Consider the following 26,467-nt stretch of genomic DNA (forward strand, 5'->3'; position numbering starts at 1 on the left):
TGCAGACCGATGTTCGTCTTCTGATTTATCGCTTCCCATCCGAGCCGTGCAGATTGAATTTCGATTGGTCAGAAAAGATGACGGTGTCCCAATGCTCTTTTGTCCATGAAACATGCGTTTTAGCCCAGCAAATCGCTTCTTCCTCATTTGATTCCTCATTCTTCTTCTTGGGCCGATAGGCATGCAGACCACATTCTGAAAGCAGTCTTTGGATAGTTCGTGCACTTGTTTCAACACCAGAGGCCATCTCACAGTCCAGTTTTAGATCAGGAGCACTAGCATGGCAATTACGAAGGTACAGCCGTTTCAAATATCGATCTTGGGAAGGCGTGGTCACTCTCTTACGGCCTGATCCAGGTCTTCTCTTCACATCACCGGTTTCACTCTTTAATTTCAGCACCCAGTATACTGTTGACTGGTGGCAGCCTATTTTTATCAGCGATAGCACGCGTAGAAAGCCCTTCCTGGGACAGACCAACAGCTACACTTTTTTTTCTTCAAGTTGCAAGTTAAGCATTGAAATGAAAGAGACGATGCGTGGTACCAATTTTTGAGAGACATTGGGGTCGGAAGGGATTTGGAAATGGTTTTGTCACGCTGAAGTCGAATAGCTTAGTAGGAGAAATGTAATTCTTGGCGAAAGGCAAGATTGTTGTTATTGGTGGTTTAGGGATTTATTAGGAGAATCGGCAACTATGGCCATAGTGCGATAGCGAAAGGCAAGAACAAGAAGATTTATGTCATCATGGGTGGATAACGGATTAGCATTCCGGACTAATTTACAAAAGCACCGGAACAATCTAGATACACGACGGAAGTTAAAAATAAGGTTACTGTTTAATTTCTAATTAAATATATATATATTTTTTTTGAGATTACACTCAGAATTTATCAGGTATGCATTCTCTTTGATAAAAGCTGATCAAATCTTGTTTCACCTTGGAACCTAATCTGCTGCTGATTTATAAGACTAGCACAGCTTCGGGATTATGAAACATTCAAAAATATTCATTAGTTTCTGAACGAGATGTGGATGTAGCTCTGAAAAAAATTATTACTCGAATTTCGCAAATTAAAAAACCAGTAGCGCAATCAAAAATATCTTTGGTACTAGTGTTAAAGTCAAGTTTAACGCATACTTTCCAGACTCAAACTTTCGCTGATATAAGGAGAAACTGGCAGAATATTTAGTGTTTGGGAGTAACTATACATGTCGATGAAACCCTCTAGGTTTGCAGCTAATAAAAATCAAAGTTTTGGTCGTGGTTATCAACTCGCATCATTATCAGGGATGGGACTCGTATGGCAACGTATCAATATGAGGTTGTTTACTCCAAAACGTTAGGAGTAAACAACCTCGTATTGAGTAAACAAAAGTTTACTCCATTAAAATATTTTAAACTAATTGTTTTAAAAGCTTAATGCTTAGGATTAAAACTCCGGTAAGGGAAAATGAAAGGTAATGTTAAAAACCTTTATGACTAGAAAAATTATAACTACATTAAATAAATAGTGCACAAGACACATCTTTTTACAATACACATGTGGAAGACAGCAAAAGGGTGGCTTAAACCGAAGGTTGCTTTGGGAAAAAAAAGAAAAAAAAAAGTTCCCTCCCCCTCTCATAAAGCTCCAATTTTAAGTTTACATCAAGTGCTTTTGCCAAGGTCTCACCAGTATTTCCCAAGATTTCATCTCGTTGATGACAATACCATTGAAACAACTGTCAGGGTGGTTGCATCTTATTACAAGTAGACAGCAATAATGCTACTAGTAGAAATAATGTTAAAAACCTTATTGTTTATTTGCAGCACAATACTAAGTAGCGTGGTGTCTAGGGCAGTGAGGGCATATACTGCACATGGCACTCTGATGTCATCATGAAAAAGCGGACATCTTTTTTTGTTTTACTAAACCGGACCTCCTTGTCGTGCCGGAATATAAAAAGAACTTTTTATCGAATTTGTAATACTAGTATACAATAAAAGGATACTGTTGCTATTATTAATCCAGTTATTAAGGTACTGTATTGAATTCTATCATTAGTATCATTGTTAAAATTTGCATAAATAAGAAGTACAAAAATCATCTCCGCCACCCTTCTATAAGAGCATTTAAGTGTCGTTCTTTCTCCAAGCACCACCATTATCCGCATCTCTGAACGCTACTGCTGTTATTACTCTATCTTCCGCTTCTGATACGACCATCGCATGACGATTCCGCCCGCCTCTAGTAAAAGGTTGTCGACACCACTGATAGAACACTCGTCTCTGGCTAAAGCTTTCGTGACAGATCGCAAAATTGTAGTTTCTAAATTTATTGCATTTCCTCTCCGTGCGTTGACGTGGAGCGTGGCATATATATGTTGAAAGACTGGATCTCATCTAAAAAATACATTTTTTTTTTCCAAATATCGGCGAGTTTTACTGAAACGACTGTTCAAAATGATAATCTGCGTATTTTATTTATTCCGCGTACAAAGTGCTTCTTAGATACATTCGTGTATACAAAAATATATAGAGAGTTCCAGTTGTTTGTGGCAAAATGGCATCTGTAATTACATATCTATAATTCCAGTTGTGCATATTAAGTGACATTATCTTCTTTCTTGGAATTTCTTCTAGTGAAATAACCAAGGCACCGCACTATAACAATACGCATCCAACCATTCAAATAGAAATTTCACCTTCCACTCTATGACACTGAATACAGTATTTATCGGATTAAGACAATGTAAGGGGGGGGCTGTACTGAAACAAGACTCTTCCTAATATTAAGAACTAAATAACACGTTTGTTATATCGCTAATTTCGATTAAATCAAAATCAAAGCTGGGAAGGGGATTGTAGTCCGCATAGCTCCCACCCCCCCCAAAACGGATATTCCAAGAAATTTCTCAAGATACCGAAATGTATCTGTTCTTCGCACACGGCGTAATTCAGTCCTAGATACGGGCTAGAACTAAATTTCGGCCAATGCTTGCATTATGTTTGGATTAAGTTGGGATCAATTTTTCCCTTACGCATACCTTTGTCCAACATTATGCATTTTTTATTGTTCTGTGTATCCTCTATTAAAATGTATCACTGTATATTTTTTTGATAGTTTGCAATATGCAACAGACTCTACAAACCTACTTCCCAGTGCTCTTTCTTAGATTTGAAAATAAAAATATTCTTGGCTGATGACTGGCAGCAGTAAAAATTATGTATTCACAGATCCATTTAACATAATCCACCTTTTATTTAAGATTATGTTTATTAAAGAGCAAACATTTTATCTTTCTCACCCATAATCCATCCTCATAAACTGCTTTCGTTACTCAAAGTAGCGGTTATTGAAATTTTTACCATGAGAAGTTCTTTTTTAATTAAAATTTCAGATAGGCTAATAATTAAATATTACATCCTGAAAATTTCCAATAATTAATTTCTTTAATTTATTTAATTTAATTTTTAAAAATTAATTAAATTATTTTTTAAATTTATTTAATTATAAAATTATTTTCTTTAAGAGATATTAATTACTAGGCTTCAGCTAAATGTAATTAAAATTGTAAAAAGGTAGATTTTGTGAAAATTTAGCTGCGATTTTTATATTTATATTTTTCTGGATTCTTTCCATTGTCGCTTCTGTTATAAATTTTATATTAATAATATAAAGTTATAATGTAAACTTTAATATTATTAACAAGAATCGGTGAGGGCATATTACATTTATATAAAGTTTTTACTTTATAAAATATAAGTTAAGTAATACGTCATAGAAAAGGCCAAATATACAGTATAGGCATTTTTATCATCGTTTTGGCTGTGTTTTCAAAAACAGCATTGAAGCACATTTCAGCCGTTAGTATTCGACCTTAATCTGTTATACGTTATCAAAAACCGTTCTTGAATATGTTTGTTCACAATATTGGCCTCGAGTTTTAAATCTACAAAGATAAGTCATATATCATTCCAAAAACTTTCAACCAGGAATCGAGTTTATATTAACCAGAATATAAATGAATTCATTTTTAAATATGACATAAATTAACCGATGCGTTTGCGCAAGTGACTAACTGACATTGTAAAGCAAGCTATTATAAGCGAACGGTTAACAGAGCCAGTAGTAGATTAAAAAATGGATTAAAAATTGATTTTAAAAAGTAATGGATTAAAAAAAAAGTTTTACGTGTGTTTTTATTGTGTTCTTGTTTATACTCCGGCACGATAGGCTGAGAAGTAGCAACTGAAGTTTAATATTGACAAATGCAAAATACTGCACGTGGGTAGAAGTAACCCCAGAGAAACGTACCAACTGTGTGGTACTACACTTAGGGTGGTAGAAAATGAAAAAGATCTAGGAGTAATTGTGCAGTCAGATATTAAGTTTTCTGAGCAATGCAGACAAGCTGCCAGAGCAGGTCATGGGGTTTTGTCAATGATATACTGGAATTTTGCTAGTAGGGAAAAGGAGGTGATTATGCTTTTGTATAAGACAATGGTCAGGCCACGCCTTGAGTACTGCGTACAGGTCTGGAGGCCTCATTGTAAGAAGGATGTAGATTTGCTTGAGCGTGTACAGAGAAGGGCAACATGATTGGTGAGGGGAATAAAGGGGTCCTCTTACCAAGAGAGGCTTAAGTTCTGCAAATTGCAGCGGCTAGAGACTATACACCTGCGAAGTGATCTGATTGAGGTGTATAAGGCCTTGAATGCGTTGAGCACGCTGAATTCTGATGGGATTCTTCCGCTTGCTCAGATTACAAACCTGAGGGGGCATAACAAATTACAAACCTGAGGAAAGACAGTGGTAGAACAGATGTGCAGAAATTTGCCTTTAGCCAGCGGATGGTTAACTGTTGGAACAAACTTTCATCTGTCGTTGTAGAAGTTGATAGCTTAAATAAATTCAAAGAGGAGCTGGACAAACTTTTAGAGGGGATGGATGTGTGAAATTGTGTTTTTTTTTTTTTTTTTGGCTGATACTACATAAGCTCATACGCTTGCTTTCTTGCATCACATGCCTCCATTACTATTACGACCACCAGTCAGTGGAGTTTACAATAAATCGTCAATCGTATTTAGCGATGACAGGCTTGAACCCCGGTCCACTCAAAGAGCATGTGCTACTAGCACTCTCGCTCCTGGCCACTCGGCTACGTCAAGTCTAAAAATGTTTTTGTTTACACTCTGGCACAACCACCGGATGTATGTGATAAAATCCCAACATAGGCGTTTTCCTCCACCACCGTAATTATTCCTTGATTCTTTTGCCAGAAAAACTGAACCAGGTGATACTTAGAATAAATAAAATCAATCTAATTAGATAATTAAATTTAATTAAAAAAAAGTGTCACGGGCAAGGGAATTTACTGATTAAATAAGTTTAATTAGTGAGCTCTAAAGTGGAATATTATTTTTGACCTTTATATTACGTCTATAATTTATTAATAAAATATTTGGAAATTTTAAACTTTATTAAAAGATATGTGAGAATGTGTGCTGGTAAATATTTGGGTTATTACTACAGTATTGTTTTAAAAACAAACTATATGCAAGGCCGTACAGTACTTTAAATTTTACCCGGAGATACGCCGGATTAGGTCAACTTGTAAGAGTTCTTTTTACACGTCCATATATACACTTCTAAGGATTGCATATCGCCAGACCCTCCTCCCAAACCCCACCCCACACAAGCACTACCCGTCTGACCGTAAAATACTATCACCAAATTCTTAGATATTTCAAAAAATATCTATGGTTTTATATTCTAGGGGACATAAGTTGGAACCAGGGCGTCGTGTAGTTTGCTATACTAAAGATTAAAATAATAATAAAAACACTCTTATACCACATGATAAAGAATTAATTTTTATTGAGAAAACCCAAACATACAACCAGGTTACGCTTCAAGACAATACTAGGTAACCCATCTTCAGACCTTAGGTAAGAAATAACATATAAAAGAACATGTCCTAAAGAATAACTAAGATGTATCATCGTTTACCGATAACATGGATTTGTAGAAGATCCATGTTATCGCAAACAGAGCAATCATTAAATTCCTCACCAAAGAAGGCAAATCACCCGTGGAAATTCATGAAAGTCCGATAAATATACAGTATATAGCTAAGATGCCCCTTCGTCATGTCGAGTGAAATCCTAGAATAAACAGTTCAGAAGGGGAAGATAACTCAAGGACAGGACAGGAAACATCACCAGAAATGTAGAACTTATGATGGTGAAAGACACGATTAAAGGTTGAACGGATAATCTATGAAATCTGCATATCAGAACCAAGTGTTTTGAACAAAACTCATGATAAACTAGGAATGTTAAAGGTTGGTGCTCGTTGGATCCCAAAGATGTTGACTCCGCTTCAAAGAGGAAAATCAAGCAACAATTTCACAGGAAAATTGTGAATATTTTTAAAGAAGACGCAGAAATTTTTATTTCAAGGTAAGTGAGTGGGAATTAAATTTGGATTCGTTGTTGGGATCCAGAAGCGCAAAGGCCACGAAAGAATCCCTATAGCAGAAACACAAGGGGTCGTCCATTCACAGCTTTCGCTATATTGTGGTCCTGTGCCGAATCTCCTTGTTAACTAAATGTCCCCACAGTACTACAGTTTTTGGTGTATTTTATGCTTCCACATTACACAAGTTACGATTCCATGAAGAAGAATTGATCCGAAAAGCTTTCGCATGGGTGTTCTATTACTTTACATCAGTACCCTATTTCCCAAGCCACGTGTTACAATCGCTTCTTTGAAAGAATGTGGATTTCACCCCTTCTATAGACTGCACTGGCTTCCAGAGATTATTATCTTTATAGAAACAAAAAAAAAAAAAAAAAAAAACCCGAATGGATTTCATTATTCAAATGATAAACTTAAAGCTGTTGTCTTTCAGTAGACTCAGATCCACAAAAAAAATCTCTTTGTGAGAAGAGGGCTACCTTCGGTAGGTTCTTTAGAAGCGAAAAGAAGAGTATATATGTGAAGAAATGGAAAACTGAAGTGAAGAGGGTTGGTTATACAGGAAAATAAAATAAAACATTTACCTTTCTTCGTGTGCCTTTTAGGCCTAGTTAGCTTCGTAGATGAAAATATCAAAAATATATTCGCGTAAAAAAATTTTGCTCTCCATTAATTTAATTTTTTTTAAGGTTTTGGTTGTGCACTGTTTTTTTTTAGCAAATTTATTCTAAATTAAAATATTAATATTTACAACTTGTAGGATTAGTCTGCTTGGTGATCAAATTATGGCGATAGCCAAGAATTTGGTGCAAGAATGATAACGCCGAACAGACTTTTGGCTTCTGGTTGCAGCCAAAGGGAAAGGAAACGGCTTGGAGATGCTTGCAAATGCAAAATTCTGCAAAAACACTGCATTAATCAATATCTGCTTCTAAATAAATATTCTGCGAGTAATCTAAAACTGTTTGCGAAACCTGTTTAAGGCAGAATTCCAGTACGAGTATTAGATGCTCTAAAACCGGCCAAAGTCAAAACTTTGTCATCACAAGAAAAGAAATAGAGATGCGGGGTTACCTGATAACTTAAGGTCAAGAGACAGAGCTCTATCGATAAACAGGAAGGGGATAAATGTGCGTATATAAACCCGAATAGCAGACGGCGCATTTTCATACATTTTAAATGACGTCGTTTATTCAGAATATATGTGTGTGTGTGTATATATATATATATATATATATTGGAATAGATGTAACAGGTATATCAGATCAGATTAATGCCATCAATTGTAGATTGAACATTACATCAGTCTGTAATCTAATTACTACTGTAAGAGTATAATTGGTACTATATAGCAGTGGTGGCCAACTTAATTTGTGATGCGATCTACTTATTTTCTTAAAAATGTGCCGCGATCTACCAACTCAAAAATTTCATTGCACATGGTGAAAAAATTTAATCAACACATATTGAAAAATGTTGTTTATAAATTTTAAAATTAAATACAATTCGGAATTCTTATTTTAAATTCATATGTATTTAAATTTTTAATTTATGCGAAGTTTGTGTCTTCGTGTCATCTGCCAAGCTTTCAAAATTGGGGATATACTGTGATAAGGCCAACCATAAAGAATCTTCTATATGCAAATCCGTAAGAGTAGAGCGATTCTTCGTCTTTGTTTGTTTCAAATACGAAAAGGCCGAGTCACATAGATATGTGGAACCAAAACAAGAATTTAAAAGTTCACTGCATTTTTTTTTATATTTGGGTACTTTTCTCGACAAACATATTTCCAAAAGTCTTATGATGATCTGGTTTTTAGTAAGATATCGTTTCGCAATGTAATAATTTCATTTTCAAGTAATATTTTCTCCGTGTGAAAAATCTCAGCGATTTTTTCTGCAATTTGTTTCGTATCTAAGTCGACATTAAATGGATAAGAAATATACTGTATTGAACAATGTCTTCAATCGTTTCAAAATCATCCACAACTTTCTCAATTTCAGAGAAACATTTCTCACTATTAAATTCAAAAACAGGATATTTTTACAAATGATCTTGCATATTTGCAAAATAATCGGATTTTTTTTTTTCTTTGAGATCCTTAGCCATTGCCAAAAATTGATATTTATGCAGAAATACTACTAATCAGTGCGTTGAAGTGCCTTTCTAAATTTCCTTTTTTTGGGTATAGCCACGGAAGCATTGCAGATCAAATAACAACATTTTTCTTTTATCATTACAAAAAAAGTATTCTAGTTCCCACTCTTGACGAAAATGATGTTTTTCTCTTTTTCGTAGTATTAATTTTAAATCAAAGGTTATTAAATTAACGTATAAGTACTATCCAGTTATTAATATTAAGTAAGCTAAATAAGAATTCGACACATACACTATGCCCTCCACAACGTAACTGCGTGCATTTTCACCGAACAACCCTAGCGACTGCGCGGCGACAAGAGTAGTCACGTGGTTCAACAGATTTAAAATAAATTAAATAAATTTTCTGTTTATACCCCGGGACGACCCGAGGAGTTCACAGGTTCACTCCTCTGACTCTGGACGGTCAGAGGAGTTCACAAGTTAGACAGAATACAAGAAACAGCACCGTATTTAGTAGTGATGGGCTTGAATCCCGGTCACTCTAGGCACGCGCACTTATGCTCGCGCGCGCTTGACCACTCGGCTACGGCGGCCTGTTTTGTAATAAGCGTATGCAGTGGGGCGCATAATAATAATATTTAGATTTATCTATTTTTCACATATATTGAAAATTTGTCGCTATCGACCGAAATTAAAGCCGCGATCGACTTGTTGGCCACCCCTGCTATATAGGTACTCAAAGTATATTAAAACATTGGCATAAAAGTACTCAGCGGGCCATAAGGCAAAAGAACCTATAAAGACTAAGATAGCCTGTGTTGGTTTACATTGCTATACCCTAGAAATAAACATATAATTAGCAATAAAATAAAAATATAAAATAATGATTATGCAGCTAATTATTGATAATCGGATACACTGAATGGCACTTTTTAGAGGGCTAAAACCATTCAATATATCCCACCAACAATTAGCAAGGCTTAATTAGCAATTAACTAGGTCCAAATAATAAACATAAAAGCAATCTATGCTAAACTTTAAATTTAACAGCAAACAGGCAAGATAACAAGCTAGCCCGACAGATAGCTTTGAAACGAATATACAGAAAAAATCAGAAAAAGAGTGCCAACCATAATTTTCACTTTAGTTGTGGGTTTTTTTATTGATTTTATACATGTGCAAAAGAAAGCCTTGTGCTGACATGAGGAGAAAGGAGGTAAGAATAAGTATAGTAATAGTAACTCAGTTTCCCTCGAATTACTCTAATAGATCTTGAGGTATAAAATTTTGAGTTAGAAAGTAAAAAGTGAAAAGCAAAGAAAATAGCTTTTAATAATGGTACTTTGGATATATCGGGAACGTAACTGCCCGACCCTTTAGCAAGGTATCCTGGTATAACTATAAGGGGTTAAAAGATGATATTTAATGGGAAAAAACAGGATTACAATAATAAAGAAATATAGAATTACAATTGTAGATAATAATAAGGAAATAAAAGAAATAACTATTACCAAATGTAGGAATATTTAAATAAAAATTGATATTTTTAAGAATTTTATAATAATTCATCCTATTGATATAATAATAAATTGCAAACCATCATTACATAACTGTTAAATTAAAGTAACCAAGTATAACAAAAAGAATAAATAGGAATTTGCAACTTACCACCCTATTCTGTACTAAGTATAAAGGATGAATTTGTTGAGCACATGTTACCGATTACAAAACAAATAGCGACAACAGCACCCCCAGTTCAGATAAATGCAAGACAAACTAAATAAATTAAATAATTATTAATTTATAAAACCAAAGAAAGCAGCGCCCTCTGAATTTCGTATAACTTTAAGACTAATTGACTGAAATTATAGTTAATAGTACACTATAAATTCGAACTTGATTCAGATAATATCCTATGAAAATAAATAGTTGGTTCTCAATTTTTAGAATGACAGGTAACAAGACCAACTGAAATGAAATACCTTTAAAAAATATTTTACAAAGTAGAAATGAAATTTCTTCTTGAAAGACGAAATTGATTATTGCCTTAAGAACAAATATAGGTATAACGTTTTGGTGGACATATGTATCTGTTCGTGCATGTATCTGTATATGCATATGTACAAGTCTTCAAAATGACTAATATGATTTTAAATAGCTACTATAGAATTGTAATAGCAAACTTTGTGCACCAGAAGAAGAGAATTATAGTGAACGTTGAGAACCAGTAGAATTGAAATAGTATTTAGAACATACTTTAGCTATGATGTAATTTGGATTTATATTATTGTGCCATTTATTAATGGCAATAAAAATGGCTTTGTGAAGATGTTTAGCGATAAAATTAGCTGGAAATCCATTATTAATAAGCTTCGACCTCAAGTCTATAAGTGAATCTATGATATTATTAGCATTATTACATATTTTTATCAATCTAAAGCTTTTGTGAAACAATGATATTCCTGTGAATTTCTTTGAAATATTAGAATACCAGTGTGTTAGGCTAATTGATTTAAAACTAAATTGTTTGCGCTCGTCATATACTTTAATGTATAATATTTTATCTTCTATGTAAGTTTCTATATCTAGATAGGTAGCTGTACTGGTACTATGCTTATTAGTACATTCTAGCTCTAATTCAGGTGGGTAGTGCCTAACTATATCTTTAAGAAAGTTGGGTTCATTTATTACTATTAGATCATCTATGTAGCGCTAAAGTATTAAGTTTTTATTTAAATTTCTTTCAAAATGATGCAAATAAAGGTTAGCAACTAAGCATGAGCTGCAGGCCCCCATTTCTATACCTGTATGTTGTTTATATACAGTGTTACCATTAAATATGTAGCTATTGAATAAACATAAGTTAATTATGCAGTCCCAATAATTCTTTTGGCATGGTAATATGTTTTGGTACTCCTTATAATAATTACTAAATACAGATTTTAAGCTGTTATGGGAAATACTAGAAAATAAGTTTTTAAGATGGAATGCACTTATATGTTCTATAGTATTGGGGTTGTTATTTAAATATTCTAATATTGGGGTGTTATTAAGAATTATTCTAGATACACTATATTACTTACTATGATGTTTAGTAGAGATTCCAGTTTTTGATGTGGGAGCTTGGCATAGCTGTTCCTATATGATGTGATAAATCTGAATCCTATCAGGGATTTATGGAACTTGGGTATCCAATGTATATAAGGAAATTTGTTGTTTGGATTACTTAATTTTAACCTTTTCTGCATGGCCAGTAAGTTCTTAATGATTATGTTAGTGTTAGATGTTACAATTTAAAGTTTAGCATAGATTGCCTTTATGTTTATTATTTGGATCTAGTTAAACAGGCAGATAACAATCAAAAACAGACAGCCTTGCTAATTATTGCTGGGATATATTGAATTGTGTCAGCCCTCGAAAAAGTGCCATTCAGTGTATCAGATTATCACTAATTAGCTGCATAATCATTATTTTATTTTATTGCTAATTATGTTTATTTCTAGGGTATAGCTATGTAAACCAACACAGGTTATCTTAGTCTTTATAGGTTCTTTTGGCCTTATGGCCCGCTGAGTACTTTTATGCCAATGTTTTAATACAATTTGAGTACCATAGTAGCAATTACACACACATACATATATATATATACATACATACATACTTTTTTTTTTCCAGAAATTTAATTTCACAAATCTGAAGTTGGATAATTCTTTAAAAACTGAAATAAGTTTAAATTTCAAGAACATATACACTCTACCTTATTCCATCATCTTTTATTCATATTAAAAATTAATTAAATAGCGATCAAATATCTTCAGATTTGAGAAATATTTTCTTTCGCTCTCCTTTATATAATGACTTATTTTTTGACAAATCAAGGCACGCAGTGAGGATATTCATTTTAAACAGTTGTTGGTTTATTTATCTTTTAACCACATACGAAATATAATTAAATTGCAATCACACATCTTCAGGTCTTGAGTTAATCATAAAATTCAAAAAACTTTTAAAAGATAAAGCTTCTAGATATACCTTGCTCAAAACTAAAGTGTCATTAGATAAAACGATAACTAATATTCTTACTTACACCTTAAAGGGGAAAAACCAGAAATTAATTAGAAAACTAAGTAAACGTTGCAAGTCTTGCGTTTCCGACCCCTTCATCAATACAGTCATATTGATGAAATCGCATACGGATTTAAAACTTTTGCTTCATTTTCTACACGCACTCAGTGAAACAGCTTTTTTTTATTATTTTAACTTAAAAGTATAATTCTTTTTGTTTGTAAACTATTTTCATTTTTAAAAGTAAACATGTGCATATATTGTTTAACTATTTCGCTATACCCAAAGAATAATTAAAAATAATATACAGAGTCGGATTACTCGTTTTAAAAGTTGATCCCCGAAAACGTTTTTTTTTTTTTTTTTTTTTTTTAATCAAAAAAATCTTTATAGTCCCTTAAAGCTGGTTAGCCAGTCTGAAGAGGGTCTACTAACCCTAAAATCCAAAACTGCAAAATTACTAACATACAAGACTTTTAAAATAGGTTGCCACCTATTTCATGGGAAGTTTTGCGAAATAAATATGAAAGAATATTGTTCTAGAAAAGAGAAGCAGAAGGGAAGAATAAGAAAGAGGAAGAGTTGTTCTGCGAGTTTAAAGTTGGGCAGTGAATGGATGTACTGAAAAGATAATTATTCAATTGTTTTTCAGGAGTTAGTTTCTGCCACTCGATAGGGAATTAGTCTCAGGCCACAGTAACCGCATGCAATTTGAAACCAGAACCAGAGATGAGATGTAGATATGTCTCGCTTATCTCCGGTTGGCGTCTGAAAGACTAATGTGACCCTAAAAACTTGAGCTTCAGCATCGGCATAACCATAGTAAGTCTAGAATGAAAAGCAGAAAACGAGTTAAGAATTCGATAACCATCACATATAATCTACCGTCGATAACATAAATGTTTGCGTAGACCCTGAAAAGTTTTATATTATAAATAGTATTCAGCTATTCTGCGGTACAGATTTAAAAAGGGGAATGGAGTTAATTCTCTTGGAGAAACATAATTCTCATTAATTTTCCTTTCCATGATTAGATTTTTCTACTTATTTAAAACTGATTAGGAATTTGTGTGTTAATATGTGTGTTATTTTATTATACTATTTTAAATTAAATTATTAATTTAACCAATTTCTTAAATTAGTGCTTTTATCAAATTTCATATTCATTTAAAGTTCAATCTGTATATTTATTCTTAAGTGGTAATTATTATTAATATTCATTTTTGCTGTTATTTATTTCGCAAGTTTGTTTACGATGAGGATCAGACAAATCTTATTCGGTAGAATATTTTTATTACAGTCATTATACCGTATTATATAAAATTATCTTACCTTGCTTCCAACGATCTGGGTTACGTTCATGTACAGTAAAGTAGTCATTTCATATAACCATTAGCTATATTTTTGCCAAATCGTGTTATTTTTTATCGGACATAACGGTAATATTACATACATAAACTGTAAAAGACTCACTACCAACAAAACATATCTTCCTACATTGCGCTTCTGCTTTATTCGTTACAGCCGTCTGCCTATTTTAACACATCGCTTAACAACGCCCTCTGAGGTGGTGGGTATGGATTTGCGAAAATTAATTCATTTTTCAGGGCGCAGTTTCTTAAAAATTAAATGTTATGAGAGCATGAAATTAATTAAATAAGTGGGAATACTTTGGACAATATTCATTAAACACAAGTAATAAATAATTCGAACTCAGTATATATATATATATATATATATATATATACACATACACACACACACTGTATATCTCATAAAATAAAAATATAAAATAATATATACATATACAGTCGAAGCTCTTTATAGCGACCCTCTTTATAACGTCCTATGTGGTTGGTCCTGGCCAATTTCTCATTAATCTAATGCTATTTTATGAACAATTGATATAACGTCCTTTCGATATAACGACCATTTTCTCATTCCCCTGGGGTTTCGTTATATAGAGCTTCTACTGTATATAGATATACTCTTTTTTTTTTTTTTAATATAAAGTATTCACATACGGCCTATTATGAAGTCTTTCCAAAAGTAATATTGCAATTACCAACTAATTTAATTAATATTCATGCAGCGCTAGGTCTTAAATCTTAAAATTTTACCAAGTACAGACACATACACCTTTCTAATGACCTTTGCCATGAATTGCCATGCGTGGTCTATTACGCACGTCAAGTGGTGAAACAGCAAGTTCAGAAACCAGTCCAGAAATACATAGTAAATAGTTCCGTGTTGTTCTTTTTTAAATTCCATCTGACTAGCTGGCAAATAAATATGTGTCACTGGTTACTAATAAACCTGTTTAAACGTAAGGAAGAGACGCGTGCATGGTAAATAGGCTTTGTAGATTGCTAAGACGTTGTTTACACAGTTACAAGTTTAAACCTACACAGGATCATCCCAAGGACTTCATTTGTTTTTTGCTGAAATTATGCAAAGTAAGTAAGGACAGCGAATCTTGGCAACGATTATTGGCTGATAATGAAAATTTTTCTCAATTCTCTCAGTTTACAGGAACAAATATCACCAGGTCCGGCTTTTGCTTTTCGGAAGGATACCTCTTTATACAAACCTAATCACGCACACAAAATATTGAGTAAAACAATATATACATAAGCATTGGGAAAATGAGAGTAGGGGTGTTATAGGACTAATGACTGTGATGAGTATACCAAACAACTATACAGAGAAATAGAGTGGCCCAGTAAATCAGAATATCTTATAATGGGGGATTTTACCCTTCCAGAGATTGATTGGAACCTGCGGATTGGTCACACGCTAGCAAGACTGTGGATTTATTGGGTAACTGTTTCTACAATAGCATGTTAGAGAGCAACAAGAAGAAGCAGAACTCTTGATCTGAATATCAGCAGCGATTCTTCATGCGTTAAGAATCTTCAAGTAAAAGATCCTCTGGGTGGCAGTGATCATAATGTACTGACAGACAATATTTTACTGGGAGTTACTTAAAGACTTAACCAGTAGCGCAGCGTTCCTATGTGCCGCCAGTAAGCAAAAATAAAATTCGTCGTCCTAAATATTGAGTACTGATAAGCGTTAACCAATCAGAAAACAATATCGAAAAAAATTTCGGCGCCCTCTTGAACTGCCACCCGTAAACGACGCTTACCTCGCCTACCCACTTGCGGCGGCCCTGGACTTAACTACTGTCAAAGGAAGGGCTTTTGCTTTCGCAAGGGTGACTACACTAATCTCAGACAGTGTTTTTTTTTTTTTTTTTTTTTTAATTCTATGCAGTAAGACTGATGATGTTACCAACAGCAAATTCTAAATGGGAAGCATTCAGGGAACTAATCGCAGAAGCTACTTTCTTTTCATACCAACTAAGAAATACCACTCCAAGTTTAGACCTACATCGATATCAGATGAACTGATGAAGCTTGTAGCAGTAAAGACAAATGTACGGGATGCATATAAATTATCAGGGAATACAGAAGCCTATTTATGTAATAACCTGTCTCGTTGTTTTTGTTTTGAAATTAACGACATACCAAACAACTCCTGATAAATGCATTCGTTCTTTCCTTACCACGAGCATAAACTATTGCTATAAACTAGTCTGCAATCAAGTCAAAGGAGGTTAGGCAAGTTAACGTAGATTACGAAAATGCAGGCAAAGAATGCAAGTCAAAAACAGCAAAGGGCTGAATCACATTGTTCCACTTGATGTCGACAATTTAGCTGATCCTATCCAAGTTGGAGACAAACTGAATATTTTGCATCTAAATTCATACATGAAGTATTCTTTAGGGAAGTTGATGCTAGAAGTGTATCAAACTCTAAGAGGGAGCTAAATGATTTTGTGATAACTGAGGGGTAAGTGGAAGCAATATTGCTGAAACTAAACATAAAAAAGGCATCTGGAATGGATGGAATTTATCGAATTACATTAAGGAAGGCCGCAAAGGAGGTAAGCAAACCACCTTGGCCATAATTATGAGGGCATCTTTGGATTCAGGGGAGGTCCCTATGGACTAGAGATGTGTGAGTGTATCCTCAATTCACATAGGAACGTGCCGGTAAAAATGTGATGAGTATTACAATTTGCTTTACTTCTGTTCCACTTAATAGAATGGCGTCTCTAGTTAAAGTAGTAATGAAGGACCATATGGAGAGGAATATAATTATACTGCAGTCAGAGCATGGATTTGTTAAGAAGCAATATTGCCTGACTAATGTGATTGCATACTATGATGTAGTTGTTGTTGTAGATTTTTGTGAGCATCAGCGACTAAGGCCATATTGCTCCATGTATATTGTCTGTAAATTGCGTGTGTTCTGAGATCGATTTTCTGTTTGTTTCACGAAAAACTAGAGTTTCCTGGAGAAAACACCATGCTACCCTCTCCCAAACCGACTAACTCAGCCACGCTATGAAAAAGGCCCATAAGAATTCCCCCGTCATCGACGGGACTCTGAGTTCAGGTCTTTTCCACCCGGTGAGAGGAAGACTGCGATCCAACCAACTGTGCTACCCACGAGGGCCTATGATGTAGTATTAACGGAATTTTGCCATCATATACTTGGATTTCAGAAGAGCTTTTGACACATAAGACTGCTGTACAAATTGGAGCAGTGTGACATTAAGGGAAAGTTAATTCTATGGATAAAGGGATGGTTCAGTGGAAGAAGACAGAGTGGTTATTAATGGACACTGCTCTTCTTGGACTAATGTTATTAGTGGAGTCCAACTCTAGTACAACATCCACTGTTGTCGAAGCATCGTTAGGGATTTTTCAGACTATAAAATCACATGTTCAACTTTCATCTATCATCTGTTAAAACCGTTAATCATCTGTTAAAATCGTTAATTCGCGGTTATGCTTACGCTCATTTAAAGCCACCTGTTTGATGAAAATGTTATATAGTGCGATGAATGGGTGTCTTATTTGGTACAAGACTTTTGGATATCATTTTTGAAATGCCTCCTGACATTTCAAAAATGATTTGCATGTATAATAATGTTCCAAAATAAATACATGTTCCTCTCGGAAAATTTCCACATTACGCACTGCATTAGTATATACTCTACTGCTCCTCAAACACTACTGCTATAACAGCGAAACTGGCTCCTGTCTAAAAATATCTTGCTCCATATCCAATGGCATCATGCGTTCTCTTATTATAGTTACCTCCGTACACATATAGTTACATCCTTACAAGCAAGACATTGTCAACCAACGGGTTACGCGATAAAAAGTTAACCTGTATATTTTTGAGTTCATTTTTAGTGTGGACTAATTCAAACTCGAGCTCGAAAAACAGTGCAAAATGCATAATGAATATATGAAATAATGCAGACTTACCTAAGCACGTTCCACCTTTTCTTTTCTTCTTCTGTCATCTCCGCCGATGCATGTCTCTGCCTTCACAGAAAACCACAACTCAGTACAAATACGATTCCCACAAAACCCCATCACCTCCCAAACATTCCTGTTACTTACAAACAAGCGCACAGAAAAATACGACATAATTTATGATTTAAGTAAACGATTTTTGACACGTTTACACGTTTGACACGATAAATTAAGTTAGGGCCAGTAAAGCAGAGAAAGCACAGGACTGCAGCAGAAAAAGCACTTAGAAATGTTTTTAAAATATCATCAGCGAGATTTTTGTAGTCAGCAGAATAGTTGAGAGTCAGAAAAATGGCACAAATTATTCACAGATGTTCGAAATATCGCAGTTCTTAGAGAAAAATTCTTTAATACGACGTCCAAATCCTTAATCACGTTTGGGAGCGAAATATTTAAATTTTTTTTTTTCCCTGCCTGAAGTGTACGGGGATTCCAAGTTGTTTTTCTTGTCGAAATGCTTAATGGACAAATGTGAATTCGCTTCATTCAAGACTTAAAACGGACACTTAAAAATCCGCAGAATCGGCGATTTTTATTACTACAGAATGAATGGAGAATCCAGCTTTCAATTTAAGCCCGTTAACCCTTACATGGTCTCGGGTAAGCGATTCTAAACAGCTGTCATGCAGTGAACTCATTAAAAACACAAAACGTAAACAGCACTCGTCCATTAACACTCTTAAAACAGGATATATCAGTTACGATCTTTCTTTCCTGCAGCAATTTTCCCTTTAAATGATTCTATAGCAATAACCTGTCTCGCTGTTTTTGTTTTGAAATTAAAGACATACCAAACGACTCCTGATAAATGCTTTCTTTCTTTCCTTACCACGCGTATAAACTATTACTATCAACTGCTTGTTTTATATGTTTTGGCTGCATTTCTGATGACATTTGAGAGAGAGCGCTGGCTGTCATTTACTAACGGCGTTATAGAATATGCTTATGAATTACGATGGAGCCCAAAAGAAGCCACTTTAGTCAGCTTCGGAGAAGTTTGTACAAAAAATTTGTATTAATCGATATAGTAAATAAAATTCCAGAATTAATCAAAAAATTGTTACTAAAATATTTTTAATGATTAGTTGGAAAAATTACTTTGTAATGTGTAGAAATTAGTTATGAATAGTCTTCAGGTAAGTAATTTGAAAAATAACGTTGGTGTTACTTGAGAATTATATTTAAAATGTCTTCTGAGGAGAATTTAAAGTTAAAATAACAGAACATCATGCAAAGCATGTTTCATTATCAATCAAATATTCAATTATAATTTTCACAATTCTCTCATACTGCTACTATTTTAACAAAGTAGCCAATATATTTGGGCAAATCCATTAATTATAAGTGCAATACATTATTATTAGCACATCAGAAATTATCATGTACAAACAATTCTCGATTATCCGCAGTTGCACATTAACCGTGGGCGAGAGAACCGCACAATCTCCTCTCTTTCAGTGTAGGTCTGAAGCGTATTAGATTAAAAGCGAAATACCAAGAGAATCAATATTTTTGAAAACCAGTGAATTCTGTTGAAAACAGTGCTATCTCTAGCATCGTCTTCAGCATCTAAAAGGTCTGCTTTCGATGTGTATAAAGAAAGGTAAAATAATTAGCTCGCAAAGCTAAAAGTGTGAGGGGGGGTTTTAATTAAAAGGCTAAATTATTATTTTAAATTACTTGGGTAATGCCTGTTTCGGCGTATTACCTTTTAATATGTAGTGTGTAAAAGTTTGTACCAGCGTTGTGCACTACAGCTTTTTTTTTTTTTTTTTTTTTTTTTTAATCGCTTGTTATTTCCTTCCGTTCTCCGGAAAATCGAGAATCAACTGTACGAATTGCAAAGCAAGCATTCCCACTTATTACAAGATTACAGTATTTTCATTATTAACAGTTAAAAGGAAGCTTAAAATAATTTACAGTTATTGTCAACTACAAAAAATTAAAGAAAAAAAAATAATAAAAATAATCTAGTAATGCAACCTTGATTTTCTGAATAGATAAAGAATACTAGAAATCATTAATACACCCATCATGTGTACAGAACGCCTCTTGACTACTATAACGTCACACAATCCTTGTGCAGATTCAAGAAGTATCAGATAAACCTCATCAGAACTCTTCAGGTTATTGTTATATGCGTATGATAAAGCTACGGGGCATTGGTTTATTATATCTGTAAATATAGTGTGTTTTATGGTAGAGTGGCCGGTTTCACCTGGATGAAATACTCGAGTTTCCAGGAATAAAAACTGTACATCATATGAGATCGACTAACCCGGCCACTATCTTGACGGAATTCAAATGTAAGCCTTTTCCACACTTTGAGGTGAGAAAAGGCAGCGATTGTAACAACTGTGCTACAGTAGTTACAATTGCTGTATTACAGTGGTGCTACAACGATTGTAGAACCACTATCCAAGAGGGTCTTCTCTGTGGAGTAGTATCACTTTTTACTGCTTGTAAAATCCCCTGCAGTAGTAAGGTGCCGTGCATGGGCATGGTTATCTGTGAGGAAGTGCAGCGCCATGTGGTTGACACCTGCTGCCATCTTTAGCACCGAAGGTAAAGCAAATAAAATGATTTCTGGAAACCTCGCAGCAGAGCTGTCTGTAAAGAGGTTCAAAATGCAGGAGTCTTTGGATTTAAGCGTGGTGCATACACTTCCACTGCTGTAGCTTTTCTGTTCTACACAGGAGCAGATACTATACGCCATGGTAGACTGTAACTTGCTAGAAATGGGCTAACGTTGAATTCTCCTTTTAAATTTGCCGCTTGTTATTACCTGTCAATTACTCCAGAGCAATGTGCAGTTCAGGCAAATCATTAAGCACGACATGGGCTGTGTTGGTTTGTTCAGCATATTTTCTGAGGCAACGGAGGCCATGAAACGTTCAATCTACATAGCTAATTTAATACTAGAGCTAAAAAAAGCACAGAAATTCATGTAACGTATTACCTCATAAAGGTACATATATACGAGGGGTAATCATTGAATTCACGGACTACTGCAAGATTTTATGTTTACCGTGTGAACTTTCCATAACTGCCGCTAGAGGAGCTCCCCCTGATCGCTACTGAGCAGACTGTGTGTGTGTGCCAGTAGTTGTCGACTAAGTGTTGCGTGAAGAGAATTTTTTTAGCCGCGTGTCACTGATGATCGTTTTGAAGTGTCCTGTCGGAATACATAATAGCGATGTGTGATTTGTTATTGTGTCAGACGGGGCTTAAAGGCTGAATCCTGTCGATGACGCGAGGAACTTTAATGAGCTTTTTTTCACTCCGTAGCTGAGTTAGTCGGTCTCAGGCGTAGATAGCAAGGTTTTTCTCTCAGGCAACTAGGGTTTTTCATACAGCAAAACAGGCAAATCGACCATAGAAAACACGCAATTTACGGACACAATGCAGCGACAGATGAATTTAATAAGGATAGAGATGGCCAAAAAATAATAGTTCGGGTTTTTTTGGAAGGGGCTTAAAGGCATCGGAAACAGTTAAAGAGATGAATGAAACCTATGGTAATGAATGTCTTGGTAGGACAGCCGTATTCCAGTGTGACCAAACTTTTCAGAGTGAAGTGAATTCTTCATCAAGACAATGCCAGGGCCCCATACGGCTAATATTGTGCAGGCAGTGATCGCTGCAATAGGCGCCGAGATTCTGCCACATCTCCCTTAGGCCCCATGTGTGCTTTCTTCCTGTTTCCACATCTGAAGCCCTCGTGGGTATCATAGTTGGTAGGATCGCCGTCCTCCCCACACCGAGTGTAAAAGACATAAGTTCGAATCCCTTCGATGACGAGAGGAATTTTTCTGGGCCTTTTTCACAACGTGGCTGAGTTAATCGGTCTCAGGCGAGGGAAGTATGGTTTTTTTTCTCCCGAAAACTCGGGTTTTTCCTCCAGCAAACAGAAAATCGACCTCAGAACACACACGCAATTTTCAGACAATATACACGGAGTCACATGGCTTTAGCAGCAGATGCTCCTAAAACCCAATAACAACAACCACGTCTGAAGAAAGCTCTGAAAGGCAAGCGTTTCGAACAACGATGCTCGCAGAGCCACAACGGAAGAACCTTGCAGTCTTTGAAAAATGGCTCGCAAGAAACATTTAACGCATGGATACGGTGGCGGCGAAAGTGTGTTAAGTTCAATGGAGAGTATTTCGAGGAGAAATCCAGAGAAGATTCAGATGATGACAATTAAGATAAGATCTTGCACCAGTCCACGAATTAAATGATCGCTCCTCGTACAACAGAACACAAGAGCGATAAAGTTTTCATTTCGTTCTTGCATGACTGCTGTATATACATGAGGAATATATTCGATGCATTCTGAATATGCAAATTTTATTCATAATATTACATACCTCAAGCCAGGCAGCAATTCAATATTAAAACTTAGGTACTTGAAATTGGTGTCAAGTGCCTAAGCCAAACATCAAGTTCAGCAACTTAATAAAAATTGTTAAGATGGATTAATAATAATGTTGTCCTTCAAATTAACGAAATTGTGATACATGTCTTGAATAGAGGTTATTATCCTTTCCAGAAGATAGCAATCAATACAAGTCTCTAAGGTACTTCCTTGAAAGTCGCTCTCCCCAACACTTATCATTTAATAAAACACTAAATTGTAATTGGGCCATTTGCCTGTAACTCGACTGAAACGACCAAATCCAGGCTGTTAGGGACCTTTCATTTAGAAGGGGTGACGACAAAATGAATTTGTCGGAGGGTCGGCATTTTCTTGTTTGCATTCGAGTACCTAAAAATCTTGGCATGATCCTAATAATCTAATATCTGTAAATATGTCCCATCGCGGTAGCACAGTGGTTATAATCACCATCCTCCTCACACCAAGTGAGAAAGGTTCACCCCACACAGAGTCTGAAAGACCCTTTCAGAATCTTATCCCACTTTCGCAGTTCTGTAAGCAGCACAAAAGTCATCGCCTTTTCTGATTAACTGTTTAACTAGTTTGTATGTCCAGAAATTTGAAAAGTCAAGGCATACTGGATTTTCAAAGTGCTTCGCCTAAAGTTTTAGTGCATGGAGCACTTGTATCATGTTAGTAATTATAGCACTCATATTATGTTTGGAGCACTTATATCAGTGTGGCGTGACTGGCTAGTTTTGAGAAGCTCTTGGACATCATTAAGTGTGTTTACTGAAGCGCACAGAATCCCGGACGTCTTACAGACACAAAGGATATTTATTATGTCATAAACATCCTGCACATCGCTACTAAACTGTTCGTGGGATTGTGCTTAACAAAAAGTTACAAGTCAGTGAAAATAAAGCCATTGTCGCTTTTTTGAACCTCAGTTTACATTACTGATGCAGCAGAAGATTGTCTGGTTAGTGCATCGCAGCTAATGTAATTAATATTGGCAACATGCCTTAAGAAGCGGGACTATTCTAGGTTTATTTCATGATGCGTAAGGTCCCTGGGAATGTGCAGAGGAAAAGTAAGGTACAAGCGAGACTAACAAACTTACGAGACACACTTTCCAGGTCCTCTTTGTGCAAATTTGGAACTGAGACAAATTCTAAATCTAGGCAAAACACAAAGCTCTCATAGAAAACAAAAAAACCCACTTGATTTAAAGCCCCGTCCTCTTACCTTTTAGAATGCAGGAAACGGAAGAGTGGACTAGCAGACATGGTGATGTGTACGCGATACACAAGCTTTCTGCCAGTGCACTAGTCGAGTTTGCTAATTTATAAACTTGCTAGCGAGCCATCCCACTTGGACCCGCCCATCTGTGAGGACGGTACAAAGTCTGGGCAAGCCACGTGCTTCGAACAACTAATGTTTTCATTTCGCTCTTGACGTAATCAACGATTAGACATTCGAGAAAGGGTCCACCTTGTAGAGGTCACTTAGCCCAAGGTATGTGCCGACTCCCTGAAGTGCATACATTAGAATTGGTAAAACTCCAAGTGATATCTACAAGCGATGAACAGTTAAGAAACTGGCTTTCAGCCATTCGGAACACTTATTGAAGCCATTAAGTGTACTGTACCCTGTACCTTCAAATCAAACACATCTCGTACATCCTCATCAGTGTACAGTTATGTATTATCGGTATACGAGGGATTGGGGGGGGGGGGAGAACAATAAAAAAATATCTTAAGCCTAACATGGAAATATCTGATACAGAATTTCGAAGATGAAAGCGATTGCTTGCTCGATTGTAAAAGGCTAGCCTCTTTCTTTTACGGCAGTAATAAGTACCTAGGTACTGTTACTAATCTGCCATGTTAATATTGTACGCATAACTGTCATAATTTACCCATCATTGGTAATAATGAAAATAACTGATAACTAAATAAAATTAAATAAGAAAGTAGCACGTTGTAACAAATTACGTGAGTTTTTTTCCCAAGTTTTTAATACCTCTCATTAAAAAGCATGCTTGCAACATCGGACAAAATTTATCTATTTACACTGCTTATTTAAACGTCGTTAAATGTCATCTTGATCATAATTTTTTTAAATTATAGTCCTTTCTTTTGAGTTAATGATTTTCATTAAGAATTTGCACAAAAAAATTAACAGGTGTTAATTCATTAAAGTTATTTATAATTAGTAATTTGCGTAGTTATTTGCAGTTATTTAAAGTGAATTGAATGTATTATTTCATTTAAAATAAAAGGAAAAGGATAGTTGGTATGGCTAGCCCTTGCAACTGTGACAGCTGTACGTTGGTCATACAAAAGGTGGCCACACACATGCTGTCCTTGATTCTTGTCCTCGGCCTTGGCTGCTCTAAGACCGCTTTTTCCATCGCATATGCCAACAGTTTTCAGTGGAATTGAGATTAGAACATTCCATTTTAACATTGTATTAAAAATAATCTTCGCTGTAGAACGAATCATATTTCTTTGATATCACAGAAAATTACAATGCAATGTAGATTTAATGAACGAATAATTTTTCACTTTTTTAGAGATGCATGGTGCGGAATCATCTTTAAAAAAAAAAAAATGCTGCCCAATCGATGGAAATGATCCCTAACAGCAGGAATCGATTAGAAATGGATCCCCCACCTCACTGGACTGCGCGGAACATCACTGTTTTCTGAAGATAATCAGGATGAATTTGCTTACCTTTTCGCCGACTGACATTGCGTGCAACATCAAAGCCATTCGGGTTAAACTTCACGACTTATCTGATAAAATACCACACTCCCCGCTGATTTGTTATACGAAGTGACATGTTCTTAGGAAAATTTCAACGAAGTTGAAATACTTTTATTTCTTTTCTTTTTTAGGTTTCAATCCAACATACTGATCAAACACTTTGTACGCATTTACTTCTAAATTGAGTTGAGGTTGTCTTTTTCAGGAGAAAATCTACACACACACGAACGACCTTTGCTTGGAATGAAAGCTTTTCCCTGCTACTGCTAAGTTTTCTTGATTATCTTTTCCGTGAACTTGGCTACTAAACGGGAATTGTAGAATGATGACATTGTATTTTTTACATTTATCCTTAAGCGACGGAAACCTTAAGCCTACTTTTCTAAAGTAGGCTTAAGGTGTTCGTCGGGCGTACTAAAAACTAGATGATGTGGTCGCTGTAAAATTGGCATACGCATGTGATGCCATTCAGATTCAGATTTTGGGGATCAAGGTTTTCCCCAAAATTATCTTATTTAGAGAAATTTATGATTTCGAATGTCCCTTCTGCTTTCTGGAGAGCAGAGCTGCACGTAGTATTCTCTGAGATAAAACATCAGGCTTCATGACTTAGCTTCTTACTTCGCATTAATTCTTTATGAACAACCAGTAATGTTTTTCTCTCAACACATAGCCTTGTAAATGTTTTTATTCCTTTTAAAGATAGTTTAAAGATAGTCTACGTCGTAGACTATCTTTCAACTGAGACACCATATTTGGGAGAAAATTTTAACCTTTAGTAGCTGTAAAGTTTTGAAAGGGGTACTTTCATTGCCACTAGAAATGAAAAGTACTCGATTTGCTAATTTCTAGCTAACGATACCGACCGCATGTTTCTCGAAGTTACAATGATTAATAAATTTATGCTAAGAGCTTGAGATACCTGGTTGACATAACTTGAAACAGCGTAGTATTTTTTTTTAATGAACTTTTTTTTCTTTTTTTTTTTTTTTGAATTCAGTAAAGGATATCGCAACGCATTGCGAGGGGTTGACCTCAATATTCAATGACTGATCAAAAAATACTTAAATAATAATAGTTAATTGTGTGGTGGAGGACTCCATTGTCAGTGATAGAATTAATCGTTAAAAGGAAAAATAATATCATCCACAAATATATCTGCCCCTTACTGTAAATATCAATATTTCAATACCAATAATTATTCGTAATAAAATATGGAGAACAACAGTTGTCTGTTCAGTGAAACAGTCCGTGACCAAAGAGGAGAGAAATGGTAAAGAAATCCATTTTG

At 35.1% G+C, this 26,467-nt stretch overlaps 1 protein-coding gene across 3 annotated transcripts in view; it reads right to left on the minus strand.

The window, feature by feature from the left end:
• The window catches only part of LOC150090752 (proton channel OtopLc-like), a 181,137-nt gene that overhangs the window by 129,521 nt on the left and 25,149 nt on the right, over window positions 1–26,467 (minus strand). Inside the window, exons 1-2 of one of the 3 annotated variants that reach the window (XM_090372427.1) lie at window positions 23,654–23,714; window positions 17,977–18,036 (exon numbers count right to left, since the gene is read on the minus strand). The exons of 1 other annotated variant lie outside the window; for it this stretch is intronic. In XM_090372427.1, coding sequence (XP_090228553.1) covers window positions 17,977–18,036; window positions 23,654–23,694 — 101 coding nt within the window. In that variant the 5' untranslated portion in view covers window positions 23,695–23,714. Of the gene's footprint in view, window positions 1–17,976; window positions 18,037–23,653; window positions 23,715–26,467 lie in introns of those variants that run through there. One more of the 3 variants, XM_090372430.1, reaches the window with a different exon arrangement.

This window comes from Mastigoproctus giganteus, chromosome 1 (genome assembly GCF_048544385.1).
Source record: "Mastigoproctus giganteus isolate SK-2022 chromosome 1, ASM4854438v1, whole genome shotgun sequence".
Lineage (NCBI taxonomy): Eukaryota > Metazoa > Arthropoda > Arachnida > Uropygi > Thelyphonidae > Mastigoproctus > Mastigoproctus giganteus.